This window comes from Octopus sinensis, linkage group LG30 (assembly GCF_006345805.1).
Source record: "Octopus sinensis linkage group LG30, ASM634580v1, whole genome shotgun sequence".
Classification (NCBI taxonomy): Eukaryota; Metazoa; Mollusca; class Cephalopoda; order Octopoda; family Octopodidae; genus Octopus; species Octopus sinensis.
In genome coordinates this window covers 10168175-10186440 of record NC_043026.1, presented here as the reverse complement: position 1 = coordinate 10186440, position 18266 = coordinate 10168175, and the positions used below count along the sequence as shown (strand labels likewise).

General features: G+C 38.3%; 1 protein-coding gene across 1 annotated transcript in view; it reads right to left on the bottom strand.

Moving 5' to 3' along the window:
• LOC115226689 (zinc finger protein 91-like) overlaps window positions 1–18266 on the bottom strand; it is a 151591-nt gene that overhangs the window by 49449 nt on the left and 83876 nt on the right. Inside the window, exons 5-10 of the mRNA XM_036515233.1 lie at window positions 14085–14462; window positions 13779–13832; window positions 7669–7782; window positions 7363–7416; window positions 1248–1361; window positions 942–995 (exon numbers count right to left, since the gene is read on the bottom strand). Of these exons, the coding sequence (XP_036371126.1) occupies window positions 942–995; window positions 1248–1361; window positions 7363–7416; window positions 7669–7782; window positions 13779–13832; window positions 14085–14462 (768 nt within the window). The remainder of the gene's footprint in view (window positions 1–941; window positions 996–1247; window positions 1362–7362; window positions 7417–7668; window positions 7783–13778; window positions 13833–14084; window positions 14463–18266) is intronic.

Genomic DNA, 18266 nt, shown 5'->3' with positions numbered 1-18266 from the left:
TATATATATATATACATGTATGTATATATATATATATATATATATATATATATATATATATATATATATATATATATATATATGCATATATCTTGAGGTGGTTTGGCTACATGTATGAGGAGCATATGGTAAGGTGGGGTGAAGACAGAGGTGGTAGGCAACAGAACCAGAGGCAGACCTTAGTCTGGGTGGATGGATGGAGTGAGGAAAGCTTTGCTGGTTAGCAGTGATGGTGTGAGAGAGTCAAGAGAGTTTATAAATGATAGGAAAGCTTGGAGAGTGTTTGTGGATGGATGAGTGAATTGATGTTAATAAAAAGGGTAAGGAACCCACATGATAAGGTGGGGATAAACCAGCAAATGCTATTAGGCCCCGCTGCTGATATTGGGGGTTGCTTTTTCTCCTTGAGTCAAGCACAGGGTGGGGCTTGCCTCTTTGAGCTGGGAGATGAATGGAATTCCTGGTGTGGGTCTTGTAGTTATTTCTCGTGAGGAATTTAAGCCTTGTAAAAAGCACCATTTGAGCGTGATCGTTACCAGTGTCGCCTTACTGGCACTTGCGCCGGTGGCACGTAAAAAAGAACAACATTTGGGCGTGGCTGTTGCTAGTGCTGTTTGTGCAATATCATGGCCCCACTGAAAATAAATTATTTACCATAGTGATATAGTGTCTCTCCAGTATGAATACATATGTGTGTAGTTGACGAAGCACTCTTGGAGAATGATTTACCAGATATCACAATGATACAGTCACTTTTTTCCATGGGTACGACGGTGTTTAGTTAAATGATCACTTCTAGAGAATGATTTACCACAGACATCACAGCAATATGGCTTCTCCTTCGTATGAACACGCTTGTGCGAAATCAAGGCACTATTGTCAGAGAATGACTTTCCACAGATGTCACAATGATACGGTTTCTCTCCTGTATGAGTACGTATGTGTATCCTTAAGTCACTATTTTGAGAGAATGATTTACCACAGATATCACACTTCCATGCGTTCTCGCCTGTATGGGTATACTTATGTCTAGTTAAGTGAGTACTCCGAGAGAATGATTTACCACAGATATCACATTGAAATGGCTTCTCCCCTGTATGAATACGTTTGTGAGTAACTAACGATGAATTACCAGAGAATGATTTACCACAGATATCACAAGGATATGGGTTCTCTCCTGTATGAACACGTTTATGTAAAGTAAATTGAAAACTTTGAGAGAATGATTTACCACACATATCACAATGATATGGCTTCTCCCCTGTATGAATACGTTTATGTCTAGTTAAGTGACTACTGTTAGAGAATGATTTACCACAGATGTCACAGCGATATGGCTTCTCTCCTGTATGAATACGCTTGTGATTTCTTAAGGGTTCACTTTTAGAGAATGATTTACCACAGATGTCACAGTGATATGGCTTCTCCCCTGTATGAATACGTTTGTGATATGTTAAGGAATAACTTTGAGAGAATGATTTACCACAAATATCACAATGATATGGTGTTTCTCCCATATGAATACGTCTGTGTGAAGTTAGGTTACTCCTCTGAGAGAATGATTTACCACAGATATCACAATGATACGGTTTCTCTCCTGTATGAATACGTTTGTGATCAGTTAAGTGACCACTGTCAGAGAATGAGTTACCACAGACATCACAATGATATGGTTTCTCACCTGTATGAATACGTATATGTGTAGCTAAATGACCACTCCGAGAGAATGATTTACCACAGACATCACAGCGATATGGTTTCTCACCTGTATGACTACGTTTGTGTCTAATTACGTAACTACTGTAAGTGAAAGATTTACCACAGACCTCACAATGAAACGGTTTCTCTCTTGTATGAATGCGTTTGTGAGAAATTAGCTTACATTTTAGGGAAAAGACCTTTTTACAGACATCACACTCGTATGACAATTTCCTTCCCTCTTTCGTCATGGGTTCAGAGGAAATCAGTTCTATACCTTTCTCACTCATTTCCACTCTTTTTCCTCACAAATCCCAGTTTAAATATTTTTCCTGCTTTCTTCTTACACTTTATTCCTTACTAATGCTCCTACTACAGCTGTATTTCTGTCCAGGGTTACCTTTCTCTAGCAGCAATTACATAAATTTATCCAAGTTTCATCAGAACAGGAACCACTCTTCTTCATGCTTCAGTCAGTGATGTTCAGAAATGTTTCACAGGAATTCTTCCACAGATTTCTAGAAACAATGCTATACATCTGTCTTGTATAATAATTTCCTTTATTCCTTAAAACATGGTAGATATTGAGGATGTTCCTTCCGTTATGTCAATGTCATCTGATGTCCTGAAATCAGATAGAAACAACAGTGTAAGATGTAGAGGCTACTCAAAAAATACAGATTCATTTCTATTGAGATAAACTGTAGAAATAAACATTTCCCTTAACAACAGAATATTTGGATTTATTAAATTTAACATCACATCATTTTATATCCATGATTTTCTGTTCACCCTGTAATCTTAATTTCAGGGTAAATTTCATAGTTCTACTAATGATTGAAGATTCGTTTAGTTTTTTTTGTCTCTGGATAAAAATGGAAACAGGTTGAAAAGAAAGTTATGTTGCATTTTCAAGTGAAAAGGGGAAAGAGAATTGGGTTAACATGTAGTTTAGTCTTATAAAATAGTGAAAGTAAATTGCCCCCAAAAACATGAAAGTGTTCTGTGATTGAAACCTGGAGTGACAACAAGTGACATCCCAGGATTCCATGCAAACAATGAATGTAATATAAGAAATGTTTCCAATACAGAAATGTACAGATATTTAATATAACAGGGAAACTGTACAAGTATTTTATGTAAGATGAAAATAATAACATTTATGAGAAAACAGAAGAGTTATTGATGCACGAAACGAGATTCGTGAATAGTTATTCCCAATCTCATAATTTGTGTTGCTGTGCATGCTCAAGATATGTAAATAAATCATCACTATACTGGGTAGGAGTAGGGGTCCACCAAGGATCAGTCCTCAGCCACCTCTTATTTATCATAGTCTTCCAGGAAATAACATAGGAATTCAAGACAGGCTGCCCCTGAGAGATCCTTTGTGCTGATGACCTTGCTCCAATAGCTGAGTCACTCCCAGAAGTACCACTGTAGAAGTTTCAGGTGTGAAAGCAAGATCTAGAATCGAAGGGCCTTAGAGTCAACCTAGCAAAAGCCAAAGTCTTAGTAAGTAGGAAGGCAGACAAATCACAAATCCCTTCAGGTAGATGGCCCTGCTCGATGTGTAGGAAAGGTGCAGGCAGAAACTCCATAAGATGTACCCAGTGTAAGCTTTCGATACATAAGTGGTGCAGTAATATCAAAAGAAGGTTAACTGGGAAGATAGTTATTGTGTGTGGCAGATGCACAGGGGCAATAAACACTGAAAATGAGCAGAGAACAGCCTCCATCACAAGCCAGGAGGAAAAACTAGAAGTAGCTAATAGCTTCCATTACCTTGGTGACAAATTTAGCAGTTAGGGTGGGTGCTCTGAGAGCGTAGCTGCTAGAATAAGAATAGCCTCGGCAAAGTTCAGAGAGCTCCTGTCTCTGCCGGTAACAAAGGGCCTCTCACTCAGAGTGAAAGGTAGAGTGTATGACACGTGTGTGCGAACAGCTATGCTACATGGCAGAGAAACATGGGCGGTGACTGCCAAGGACATGCATTAGCTTGAAATAAATGAAGCTCATATGATCTAGGAAATCCCAACATGTGTTTTTTTGATCAGATACTCTTGTCCCCATCGCTTGGAAAACAATTTCCCCAGAAAGTTCTTCATATAATCGTAATCCATGCCGTTCCGAAGGTATAAACTTTCATTAAAAGATTCCCGTTTTTCTGAAAGTTATTAGGGGGGAAAATTCGTTCCCATAAATCCCTACATATTCTGAATATACAGCATTTAAGCGATATATTTTGAAAATTTCGTTTAAAAGTATCCCTTTTTCTCAAAGTTATCCGCCAACAAAGTCAATGGGGTACACATCTGTAGTTATGCCGCTTTCTGACCATTTCAGTGGTTGGAGTGTATTCCAGACTATTTCTCAAACTAAAACACTACAAACTGACCTGGCAACGAAGGAGATTGTACGAGATAGCTTTCTCCGCTAGAAATAGCAGCCAAATCCCGCACAAATCAGACTCAAAGAATCGACGCGCGAAAAACCGAAAGTCTACAGAATCAAAAACAACGAATATTTTCCTTGTTTAATACTTACGGAAATGTTTCACAAAGGATAGAATTGTTATATATATATATATCTGGTAGTTGGAAAATGAATTATAAGTATTATTAGCGTATTAATCAGTTGATTAAGAGAAATCAAAGCCCAGGACATTCAAACCAGATATGAACATGAAGTAAGAAGTACGCTCAATGCGCATGCCTAACCCTTTCACCAAAATACTGAGGGCACCTGCTCTGCTTTACCTCCCTTTAATCAACAGTATACCTATTTCTTTATTATCCACAAGGGGCTAAACACAGAGGGGACAAACAAAGACAGACATAGGTATTAAGTCGATTGCTTCGACCTCAGTGCGTAACTGGTACTTAATTTATCGACCCCGAAAGGATGAAAGGCAAAGTCGACCTCGGCGGAATTTGAACTCAGAACGTAACGACAGACGAAATACCTATTTCTTTACTACCCACAAGGGGCTAAACACAGAGAAGACAAACAAGGACAGACAAACGGATTAAGTCGATTATATCGACCCCAGTGGTAACTGGTACTTATTTAATCGACCCCGAAAGGATGAAAGGCAAAGTCGACCTCGACAGACGAAATACCGCTAAGCATTTCGCCGGCCGTGCTAACGATTCTGCCAGTTCGCCACCTGCTGTTAGGAGGTCTTTCTGTGTTTGTGTGAGTATTTATACCTGGCTGTATTGATCATCGTCTCGGATGTTGTTATACGTCGCTACTCACAATGCCCTTTCTATTTCTCTCTTGATTGGTCCATTCATTGCCAGCTTGGCCCAAATATTTTAACTCATCCGTGGTATCTGCCTTAAATCATTCTATGAAAATAAGGTATTACCTAGACATGTTTTTCCCTCTCTTTCTGTTTTTGTAGAAATATCCTGTTCATGTTTGAATAAAATACATCTATATATATAAAACTCTAGTTGTGTGAGTGTCTGTCCCCTTCGATTTAGATTCCTAACTCCTCCCACATTTTGCGGTGCAGTTTAACCAAATTCGGGTATCTTATAGTCGTGATTCATATCAAGCCCGTCTGACTATTAGCGCGCGTCAACGATGAGTCTACGATTTTAAAAATAATTTAACATCATTTTTTATTCCATTTTAATGCATAAAATGCATCGTGTGTCGATGGCGGCGGAGTTGGCGTCCACGCTCACAGCTGCACCTGTTTGCTTCTCCCCCTTCCCTCCCTCGTGAAGCTGTGGGGGAAGGGAGTGTAAAGAAATCAACGTCGTAATGCGTTGTGAAGGAAACCAGCGTTCTTTTAGAACAACGACTTCATGGCTTGAAGACACCAAAACAAAAATGGCTAAGAAAGCCCGAATTTATAAGGGAAGTAACTCTCTAAAAATGCTTATACAGTTATTTCCCTTACAAACCCGAGCAACGCCGGGCGATACTGCTAGTATTTTATACAAACTACACATGTTCGTATACTTATGATTACGTGATTGTATGAATGGGTAGCGAACAGCTACAGTATAGCATAGCGTATTTGAAACCGAATCCACGTTTTTATTAATTCTCAATCAAATTAATGGTATATTGTTCTCTTCTCTCAGCACCTGGCAGTGAATGAGAAGGAATTGACCTCTTAACCTTTTTCTGGTTGCAGATGGGTCAAAACTAGGGTTGTCAGATCAGTAAATAAGATATATAGGGCACTTGAAATATGTGTTTGTGTATGTATGTATATATATATATATATAATCCTCCTCCTCATCACCGTCGTTTAACGTCCGTTTTCCATGCTAGCATGGGTTAATATATATATTTATATATATATATGTATGTGTATATATATATATTAATGAAAAGAATTCCAACCTTGTCTGGTTTTCATGTTTTATTTACAATCTTATAATGATATAATATAAGATAATATAATATAAAAAAATAAAATAAAATAATAGAATGTTAGATGTTCATTGTGATTGAATTAGTACTTTCATGCATTAAATTCTGCAATCTTCAGGTTCACGTAGTAGTGGTGACAGTCATGCTTCACAACTTTTGACTTTAGCGAGATGATTAAATCTGTGCCTTAAATACAGCTGTGTAGGCTCCAGATTACTAGGTTTTGCAAACTGTATTCTGACCAGTCAGTGTGTAGTATCACTCAATTACTTATATATTATATATATATATATACATGTGTGTTTGTGTGTGTATATATATATATATATATATATATATACATGTATGTATATATATATATATATATATATATATATATATATATATATATATAATATATATATATATGCATATATCTTGAGGTGGTTTGGCTACATGTATGAGGAGCATATGGTAAGGTGGGGTGAAGACAGAGGTGGTAGGCAACAGAACCAGAGGCAGACCTTAGTCTGGGTGGATGGATGGAGTGAGGAAAGCTTTGCTGGTTAGCAGTGATGGTGTGAGAGAGTCAAGAGAGTTTATAAATGATAGGAAAGCTTGGAGAGTGTTTGTGGATGGATGAGTGAATTGATGTTAATAAAAAGGGTAAGGAACCCACATGATAAGGTGGGGATAAACCAGCAAATGCTATTAGGCCCCGCTGCTGATATTGGGGGTTGCTTTTTCTCCTTGAGTCAAGCACAGGGTGGGGCTTGCCTCTTTGAGCTGGGAGATGAATGGAATTCCTGGTGTGGGTCTTGTAGTTATTTCTCGTGAGGAATTTAAGCCTTGTAAAAAGCACCATTTGAGCGTGATCGTTACCAGTGTCGCCTTACTGGCACTTGCGCCGGTGGCACGTAAAAAAGAACAACATTTGGGCGTGGCTGTTGCTAGTGCTGTTTGTGCAATATCATGGCCCCACTGAAAATAAATTATTTACCATAGTGATATAGTGTCTCTCCAGTATGAATACATATGTGTGTAGTTGACGAAGCACTCTTGGAGAATGATTTACCAGATATCACAATGATACAGTCACTTTTTTCCATGGGTACGACGGTGTTTAGTTAAATGATCACTTCTAGAGAATGATTTACCACAGACATCACAGCAATATGGCTTCTCCTTCGTATGAACACGCTTGTGCGAAATCAAGGCACTATTGTCAGAGAATGACTTTCCACAGATGTCACAATGATACGGTTTCTCTCCTGTATGAGTACGTATGTGTATCCTTAAGTCACTATTTTGAGAGAATGATTTACCACAGATATCACACTTCCATGCGTTCTCGCCTGTATGGGTATACTTATGTCTAGTTAAGTGAGTACTCCGAGAGAATGATTTACCACAGATATCACATTGAAATGGCTTCTCCCCTGTATGAATACGTTTGTGAGTAACTAACGATGAATTACCAGAGAATGATTTACCACAGATATCACAAGGATATGGGTTCTCTCCTGTATGAACACGTTTATGTAAAGTAAATTGAAAACTTTGAGAGAATGATTTACCACACATATCACAATGATATGGCTTCTCCCCTGTATGAATACGTTTATGTCTAGTTAAGTGACTACTGTTAGAGAATGATTTACCACAGATGTCACAGCGATATGGCTTCTCTCCTGTATGAATACGCTTGTGATTTCTTAAGGGTTCACTTTTAGAGAATGATTTACCACAGATGTCACAGTGATATGGCTTCTCCCCTGTATGAATACGTTTGTGATATGTTAAGGAATAACTTTGAGAGAATGATTTACCACAAATATCACAATGATATGGTGTTTCTCCCATATGAATACGTCTGTGTGAAGTTAGGTTACTCCTCTGAGAGAATGATTTACCACAGATATCACAATGATACGGTTTCTCTCCTGTATGAATACGTTTGTGATCAGTTAAGTGACCACTGTCAGAGAATGAGTTACCACAGACATCACAATGATATGGTTTCTCACCTGTATGAATACGTATATGTGTAGCTAAATGACCACTCCGAGAGAATGATTTACCACAGACATCACAGCGATATGGTTTCTCACCTGTATGACTACGTTTGTGTCTAATTACGTAACTACTGTAAGTGAAAGATTTACCACAGACCTCACAATGAAACGGTTTCTCTCTTGTATGAATGCGTTTGTGAGAAATTAGCTTACATTTTAGGGAAAAGACCTTTTTACAGACATCACACTCGTATGACAATTTCCTTCCCTCTTTCGTCATGGGTTCAGAGGAAATCAGTTCTATACCTTTCTCACTCATTTCCACTCTTTTTCCTCACAAATCCCAGTTTAAATATTTTTCCTGCTTTCTTCTTACACTTTATTCCTTACTAATGCTCCTACTACAGCTGTATTTCTGTCCAGGGTTACCTTTCTCTAGCAGCAATTACATAAATTTATCCAAGTTTCATCAGAACAGGAACCACTCTTCTTCATGCTTCAGTCAGTGATGTTCAGAAATGTTTCACAGGAATTCTTCCACAGATTTCTAGAAACAATGCTATACATCTGTCTTGTATAATAATTTCCTTTATTCCTTAAAACATGGTAGATATTGAGGATGTTCCTTCCGTTATGTCAATGTCATCTGATGTCCTGAAATCAGATAGAAACAACAGTGTAAGATGTAGAGGCTACTCAAAAAATACAGATTCATTTCTATTGAGATAAACTGTAGAAATAAACATTTCCCTTAACAACAGAATATTTGGATTTATTAAATTTAACATCACATCATTTTATATCCATGATTTTCTGTTCACCCTGTAATCTTAATTTCAGGGTAAATTTCATAGTTCTACTAATGATTGAAGATTCGTTTAGTTTTTTTTGTCTCTGGATAAAAATGGAAACAGGTTGAAAAGAAAGTTATGTTGCATTTTCAAGTGAAAAGGGGAAAGAGAATTGGGTTAACATGTAGTTTAGTCTTATAAAATAGTGAAAGTAAATTGCCCCCAAAAACATGAAAGTGTTCTGTGATTGAAACCTGGAGTGACAACAAGTGACATCCCAGGATTCCATGCAAACAATGAATGTAATATAAGAAATGTTTCCAATACAGAAATGTACAGATATTTAATATAACAGGGAAACTGTACAAGTATTTTATGTAAGATGAAAATAATAACATTTATGAGAAAACAGAAGAGTTATTGATGCACGAAACGAGATTCGTGAATAGTTATTCCCAATCTCATAATTTGTGTTGCTGTGCATGCTCAAGATATGTAAATAAATCATCACTATACTGGGTAGGAGTAGGGGTCCACCAAGGATCAGTCCTCAGCCACCTCTTATTTATCATAGTCTTCCAGGAAATAACATAGGAATTCAAGACAGGCTGCCCCTGAGAGATCCTTTGTGCTGATGACCTTGCTCCAATAGCTGAGTCACTCCCAGAAGTACCACTGTAGAAGTTTCAGGTGTGAAAGCAAGATCTAGAATCGAAGGGCCTTAGAGTCAACCTAGCAAAAGCCAAAGTCTTAGTAAGTAGGAAGGCAGACAAATCACAAATCCCTTCAGGTAGATGGCCCTGCTCGATGTGTAGGAAAGGTGCAGGCAGAAACTCCATAAGATGTACCCAGTGTAAGCTTTCGATACATAAGTGGTGCAGTAATATCAAAAGAAGGTTAACTGGGAAGATAGTTATTGTGTGTGGCAGATGCACAGGGGCAATAAACACTGAAAATGAGCAGAGAACAGCCTCCATCACAAGCCAGGAGGAAAAACTAGAAGTAGCTAATAGCTTCCATTACCTTGGTGACAAATTTAGCAGTTAGGGTGGGTGCTCTGAGAGCGTAGCTGCTAGAATAAGAATAGCCTCGGCAAAGTTCAGAGAGCTCCTGTCTCTGCCGGTAACAAAGGGCCTCTCACTCAGAGTGAAAGGTAGAGTGTATGACACGTGTGTGCGAACAGCTATGCTACATGGCAGAGAAACATGGGCGGTGACTGCCAAGGACATGCATTAGCTTGAAATAAATGAAGCTCATATGATCTAGGAAATCCCAACATGTGTTTTTCTTGATCAGATACTCTTGTCCCCATCGCTTGGAAAACAATTTCCCCAGAAAGTTCTTCATATAATCGTAATCCATGCCGTTCCGAAGGTATAAACTTTCATTAAAAGATTCCCGTTTTTCTGAAAGTTATTAGGGGGGAAAATTCGTTCCCATAAATCCCTACATATTCTGAATATACAGCATTTAAGCGATATATTTTGAAAATTTCGTTTAAAAGTATCCCTTTTTCTCAAAGTTATCCGCCAACAAAGTCAATGGGGTACACATCTGTAGTTATGCCGCTTTCTGACCATTTCAGTGGTTGGAGTGTATTCCAGACTATTTCTCAAACTAAAACACTACAAACTGACCTGGCAACGAAGGAGATTGTACGAGATAGCTTTCTCCGCTAGAAATAGCAGCCAAATCCCGCACAAATCAGACTCAAAGAATCGACGCGCGAAAAACCGAAAGTCTACAGAATCAAAAACAACGAATATTTTCCTTGTTTAATACTTACGGAAATGTTTCACAAAGGATAGAATTGTTATATATATATCTATCTGGTAGTTGGAAAATGAATTATAAGTATTATTAGCGTATTAATCAGTTGATTAAGAGAAATCAAAGCCCAGGACATTCAAACCAGATATGAACATGAAGTAAGAAGTACGCTCAATGCGCATGCCTAACCCTTTCACCAAAATACTGAGGGCACCTGCTCTGCTTTACCTCCCTTTAATCAACAGTATACCTATTTCTTTATTATCCACAAGGGGCTAAACACAGAGGGGACAAACAAAGACAGACATAGGTATTAAGTCGATTGCTTCGACCTCAGTGCGTAACTGGTACTTAATTTATCGACCCCGAAAGGATGAAAGGCAAAGTCGACCTCGGCGGAATTTGAACTCAGAACGTAACGACAGACGAAATACCTATTTCTTTACTACCCACAAGGGCTAAACACAGAGAAGACAAACAAGGACAGACAAACGGATTAAGTCGATTATATCGACCCCAGTGGTACACTGGTACTTATTTAATCGACCCCGAAAGGATGAAAGGCAAAGTCGACCTCGACAGACGAAATACCGCTAAGCATTTCGCCGGCCGTGCTAACGATTCTGCCAGTTCGCCACCTGCTGTTAGGAGGTCTTTCTGTGTTTGTGTGAGTATTTATACCTGGCTGTATTGATCATCGTCTCGGATGTTGTTATACGTCGCTACTCACAATGCCCTTTCTATTTCTCTCTTGATTGGTCCATTCATTGCCAGCTTGGCCCAAATATTTTAACTCATCCGTGGTATCTGCCTTAAATCATTCTATGAAAATAAGGTATTACCTAGACATGTTTTTCCCTCTCTTTCTGTTTTTGTAGAAATATCCTGTTCATGTTTGAATAAAATACATCTATATATATAAAACTCTAGTTGTGTGAGTGTCTGTCCCCTTCGATTTAGATTCCTAACTCCTCCCACATTTTGCGGTGCAGTTTAACCAAATTCGGGTATCTTATAGTCGTGATTCATATCAAGCCCGTCTGACTATTAGCGCGCGTCAACGATGAGTCTACGATTTTAAAAATAATTTAACATCATTTTTTATTCCATTTTAATGCATAAAATGCATCGTGTGTCGATGGCGGCGGAGTTGGCGTCCACGCTCACAGCTGCACCTGTTTGCTTCTCCCCCTTCCCTCCCTCGTGAAGCTGTGGGGGAAGGGAGTGTAAAGAAATCAACGTCGTAATGCGTTGTGAAGGAAACCAGCGTTCTTTTAGAACAACGACTTCATGGCTTGAAGACACCAAAACAAAAATGGCTAAGAAAGCCCGAATTTATAAGGGAAGTAACTCTCTAAAAATGCTTATACAGTTATTTCCCTTACAAACCCGAGCAACGCCGGGCGATACTGCTAGTATTTTATACAAACTACACATGTTCGTATACTTATGATTACGTGATTGTATGAATGGGTAGCGAACAGCTACAGTATAGCATAGCGTATTTGAAACCGAATCCACGTTTTTATTAATTCTCAATCAAATTAATGGTATATTGTTCTCTTCTCTCAGCACCTGGCAGTGAATGAGAAGGAATTGACCTCTTAACCTTTTTCTGGTTGCAGATGGGTCAAAACTAGGGTTGTCAGATCAGTAAATAAGATATATAGGGCACTTGAAATATGTGTTTGTGTATGTATGTATATATATATATATATAATCCTCCTCCTCATCACCGTCGTTTAACGTCCGTTTTCCATGCTAGCATGGGTTAATATATATATTTATATATATATATGTATGTGTATATATATATATTAATGAAAAGAATTCCAACCTTGTCTGGTTTTCATGTTTTATTTACAATCTTATAATGATATAATATAAGATAATATAATATAAAAAAATAAAATAAAATAATAGAATGTTAGATGTTCATTGTGATTGAATTAGTACTTTCATGCATTAAATTCTGCAATCTTCAGGTTCACGTAGTAGTGGTGACAGTCATGCTTCACAACTTTTGACTTTAGCGAGATGATTAAATCTGTGCCTTAAATACAGCTGTGTAGGCTCCAGATTACTAGGTTTTGCAAACTGTATTCTGACCAGTCAGTGTGTAGTATCACTCAATTACTTATATATATATATATATATACATGTGTGTTTGTGTGTGTATATATATATATATATATATATATATACATGTATGTATATATATATATATATATATATATATATATATATATATATATAAATATATATATATGCATATATCTTGAGGTGGTTTGGCTACATGTATGAGGAGCATATGGTAAGGTGGGGTGAAGACAGAGGTGGTAGGCAACAGAACCAGAGGCAGACCTTAGTCTGGGTGGATGGATGGAGTGAGGAAAGCTTTGCTGGTTAGCAGTGATGGTGTGAGAGAGTCAAGAGAGTTTATAAATGATAGGAAAGCTTGGAGAGTGTTTGTGGATGGATGAGTGAATTGATGTTAATAAAAAGGGTAAGGAACCCACATGATAAGGTGGGGATAAACCAGCAAATGCTATTAGGCCCCGCTGCTGATATTGGGGGTTGCTTTTTCTCCTTGAGTCAAGCACAGGGTGGGGCTTGCCTCTTTGAGCTGGGAGATGAATGGAATTCCTGGTGTGGGTCTTGTAGTTATTTCTCGTGAGGAATTTAAGCCTTGTAAAAAGCACCATTTGAGCGTGATCGTTACCAGTGTCGCCTTACTGGCACTTGCGCCGGTGGCACGTAAAAAAGAACAACATTTGGGCGTGGCTGTTGCTAGTGCTGTTTGTGCAATATCATGGCCCCACTGAAAATAAATTATTTACCATAGTGATATAGTGTCTCTCCAGTATGAATACATATGTGTGTAGTTGACGAAGCACTCTTGGAGAATGATTTACCAGATATCACAATGATACAGTCACTTTTTTCCATGGGTACGACGGTGTTTAGTTAAATGATCACTTCTAGAGAATGATTTACCACAGACATCACAGCAATATGGCTTCTCCTTCGTATGAACACGCTTGTGCGAAATCAAGGCACTATTGTCAGAGAATGACTTTCCACAGATGTCACAATGATACGGTTTCTCTCCTGTATGAGTACGTATGTGTATCCTTAAGTCACTATTTTGAGAGAATGATTTACCACAGATATCACACTTCCATGCGTTCTCGCCTGTATGGGTATACTTATGTCTAGTTAAGTGAGTACTCCGAGAGAATGATTTACCACAGATATCACATTGAAATGGCTTCTCCCCTGTATGAATACGTTTGTGAGTAACTAACGATGAATTACCAGAGAATGATTTACCACAGATATCACAAGGATATGGGTTCTCTCCTGTATGAACACGTTTATGTAAAGTAAATTGAAAACTTTGAGAGAATGATTTACCACACATATCACAATGATATGGCTTCTCCCCTGTATGAATACGTTTATGTCTAGTTAAGTGACTACTGTTAGAGAATGATTTACCACAGATGTCACAGCGATATGGCTTCTCTCCTGTATGAATACGCTTGTGATTTCTTAAGGGTTCACTTTTAGAGAATGATTTACCACAGATGTCACAGTGATATGGCTTCTCCCCTGTATGAATACGTTTGTGATATGTTAAGGAATAACTTTGAGAGAATGATTTACCACAAATATCACAATGATATGGTGTTTCTCCCATATGAATACGTCTGTGTGAAGTTAGGTTACTCCTCTGAGAGAATGATTTACCACAGATATCACAATGATACGGTTTCTCTCCTGTATGAATACGTTTGTGATCAGTTAAGTGACCACTGTCAGAGAATGAGTTACCACAGACATCACAATGATATGGTTTCTCACCTGTATGAATACGTATATGTGTAGCTAAATGACCACTCCGAGAGAATGATTTACCACAGACATCACAGCGATATGGTTTCTCACCTGTATGACTACGTTTGTGTCTAATTACGTAACTACTGTAAGTGAAAGATTTACCACAGACCTCACAATGAAACGGTTTCTCTCTTGTATGAATGCGTTTGTGAGAAATTAGCTTACATTTTAGGGAAAAGACCTTTTTACAGACATCACACTCGTATGACAATTTCCTTCCCTCTTTCGTCATGGGTTCAGAGGAAATCAGTTCTATACCTTTCTCACTCATTTCCACTCTTTTTCCTCACAAATCCCAGTTTAAATATTTTTCCTGCTTTCTTCTTACACTTTATTCCTTACTAATGCTCCTACTACAGCTGTATTTCTGTCCAGGGTTACCTTTCTCTAGCAGCAATTACATAAATTTATCCAAGTTTCATCAGAACAGGAACCACTCTTCTTCATGCTTCAGTCAGTGATGTTCAGAAATGTTTCACAGGAATTCTTCCACAGATTTCTAGAAACAATGCTATACATCTGTCTTGTATAATAATTTCCTTTATTCCTTAAAACATGGTAGATATTGAGGATGTTCCTTCCGTTATGTCAATGTCATCTGATGTCCTGAAATCAGATAGAAACAACAGTGTAAGATGTAGAGGCTACTCAAAAAATACAGATTCATTTCTATTGAGATAAACTGTAGAAATAAACATTTCCCTTAACAACAGAATATTTGGATTTATTAAATTTAACATCACATCATTTTATATCCATGATTTTCTGTTCACCCTGTAATCTTAATTTCAGGGTAAATTTCATAGTTCTACTAATGATTGAAGATTCGTTTAGTTTTTTTTGTCTCTGGATAAAAATGGAAACAGGTTGAAAAGAAAGTTATGTTGCATTTTCAAGTGAAAAGGGGAAAGAGAATTGGGTTAACATGTAGTTTAGTCTTATAAAATAGTGAAAGTAAATTGCCCCCAAAAACATGAAAGTGTTCTGTGATTGAAACCTGGAGTGACAACAAGTGACATCCCAGGATTCCATGCAAACAATGAATGTAATATAAGAAATGTTTCCAATACAGAAATGTACAGATATTTAATATAACAGGGAAACTGTACAAGTATTTTATGTAAGATGAAAATAATAACATTTATGAGAAAACAGAAGAGTTATTGATGCACGAAACGAGATTCGTGAATAGTTATTCCCAATCTCATAATTTGTGTTGCTGTGCATGCTCAAGATATGTAAATAAATCATCACTATACTGGGTAGGAGTAGGGGTCCACCAAGGATCAGTCCTCAGCCACCTCTTATTTATCATAGTCTTCCAGGAAATAACATAGGAATTCAAGACAGGCTGCCCCTGAGAGATCCTTTGTGCTGATGACCTTGCTCCAATAGCTGAGTCACTCCCAGAAGTACCACTGTAGAAGTTTCAGGTGTGAAAGCAAGATCTAGAATCGAAGGGCCTTAGAGTCAACCTAGCAAAAGCCAAAGTCTTAGTAAGTAGGAAGGCAGACAAATCACAAATCCCTTCAGGTAGATGGCCCTGCTCGATGTGTAGGAAAGGTGCAGGCAGAAACTCCATAAGATGTACCCAGTGTAAGCTTTCGATACATAAGTGGTGCAGTAATATCAAAAGAAGGTTAACTGGGAAGATAGTTATTGTGTGTGGCAGATGCACAGGGGCAATAAACACTGAAAATGAGCAGAGAACAGCCTCCATCACAAGCCAGGAGGAAAAACTAGAAGTAGCTAATAGCTTCCATTACCTTGGTGACAAATTTAGCAGTTAGGGTGGGTGCTCTGAGAGCGTAGCTGCTAGAATAAGAATAGCCTCGGCAAAGTTCAGAGAGCTCCTGTCTCTGCCGGTAACAAAGGGCCTCTCACTCAGAGTGAAAGGTAGAGTGTATGACACGTGTGTGCGAACAGCTATGCTACATGGCAGAGAAACATGGGCGGTGACTGCCAAGGACATGCATTAGCTTGAAATAAATGAAGCTCATATGATCTAGGAAATCCCAACATGTGTTTTTCTTGATCAGATACTCTTGTCCCCATCGCTTGGAAAACAATTTCCCCAGAAAGTTCTTCATATAATCGTAATCCATGCCGTTCCGAAGGTATAAACTTTCATTAAAAGATTCCCGTTTTTCTGAAAGTTATTAGGGGGGAAAATTCGTTCCCATAAATCCCTACATATTCTGAATATACAGCATTTAAGCGATATATTTTGAAAATTTCGTTTAAAAGTATCCCTTTTTCTCAAAGTTATCCGCCAACAAAGTCAATGGGGTACACATCTGTAGTTATGCCGCTTTCTGACCATTTCAGTGGTTGGAGTGTATTCCAGACTATTTCTCAAACTAAAACACTACAAACTGACCTGGCAACGAAGGAGATTGTACGAGATAGCTTTCTCCGCTAGAAATAGCAGCCAAATCCCGCACAAATCAGACTCAAAGAATCGACGCGCGAAAAACCGAAAGTCTACAGAATCAAAAACAACGAATATTTTCCTTGTTTAATACTTACGGAAATGTTTCACAAAGGATAGAATTGTTATATATATATCTATCTGGTAGTTGGAAAATGAATTATAAGTATTATTAGCGTATTAATCAGTTGATTAAGAGAAATCAAAGCCCAGGACATTCAAACCAGATATGAACATGAAGTAAGAAGTACGCTCAATGCGCATGCCTAACCCTTTCACCAAAATACTGAGGGCACCTGCTCTGCTTTACCTCCCTTTAATCAACAGTATACCTATTTCTTTATTATCCACAAGGGGCTAAACACAGAGGGGACAAACAAAGACAGACATAGGTATTAAGTCGATTGCTTCGACCTCAGTGCGTAACTGGTACTTAATTTATCGACCCCGAAAGGATGAAAGGCAAAGTCGACCTCGGCGGAATTTGAACTCAGAACGTAACGACAGACGAAATACCTATTTCTTTACTACCCACAAGGGGCTAAACACAGAGAAGACAAACAAGGACAGACAAACGGATTAAGTCGATTATATCGACCCCAGTGGTACACTGGTACTTATTTAATCGACCCCGAAAGGATGAAAGGCAAAGTCGACCTCGACAGACGAAATACCGCTAAGCATTTCGCCGGCCGTGCTAACGATTCTGCCAGTTCGCCACCTGCTGTTAGGAGGTCTTTCTGTGTTTGTGTGAGTATTTATACCTGGCTGTATTGATCATCGTCTCGGATGTTGTTATACGTCGCTACTCACAATGCCCTTTCTATTTCTCTCTTGATTGGTCCATTCATTGCCAGCTTGGCCCAAATATTTTAACTCATCCGTGGTATCTGCCTTAAATCATTCTATGAAAATAAGGTATTACCTAGACATGTTTTTCCCTCTCTTTCTGTTTTTGTAGAAATATCCTGTTCATGTTTGAATAAAATACATCTATATATATAAAACTCTAGTTGTGTGAGTGTCTGTCCCCTTCGATTTAGATTCCTAACTCCTCCCACATTTTGCGGTGCAGTTTAACCAAATTCGGGTATCTTATAGTCGTGATTCATATCAAGCCCGTCTGACTATTAGCGCGCGTCAACGATGAGTCTACGATTTTAAAAATAATTTAACATCATTTTTTATTCCATTTTAATGCATAAAATGCATCGTGTGTCGATGGCGGCGGAGTTGGCGTCCACGCTCACAGCTGCACCTGTTTGCTTCTCCCCCTTCCCT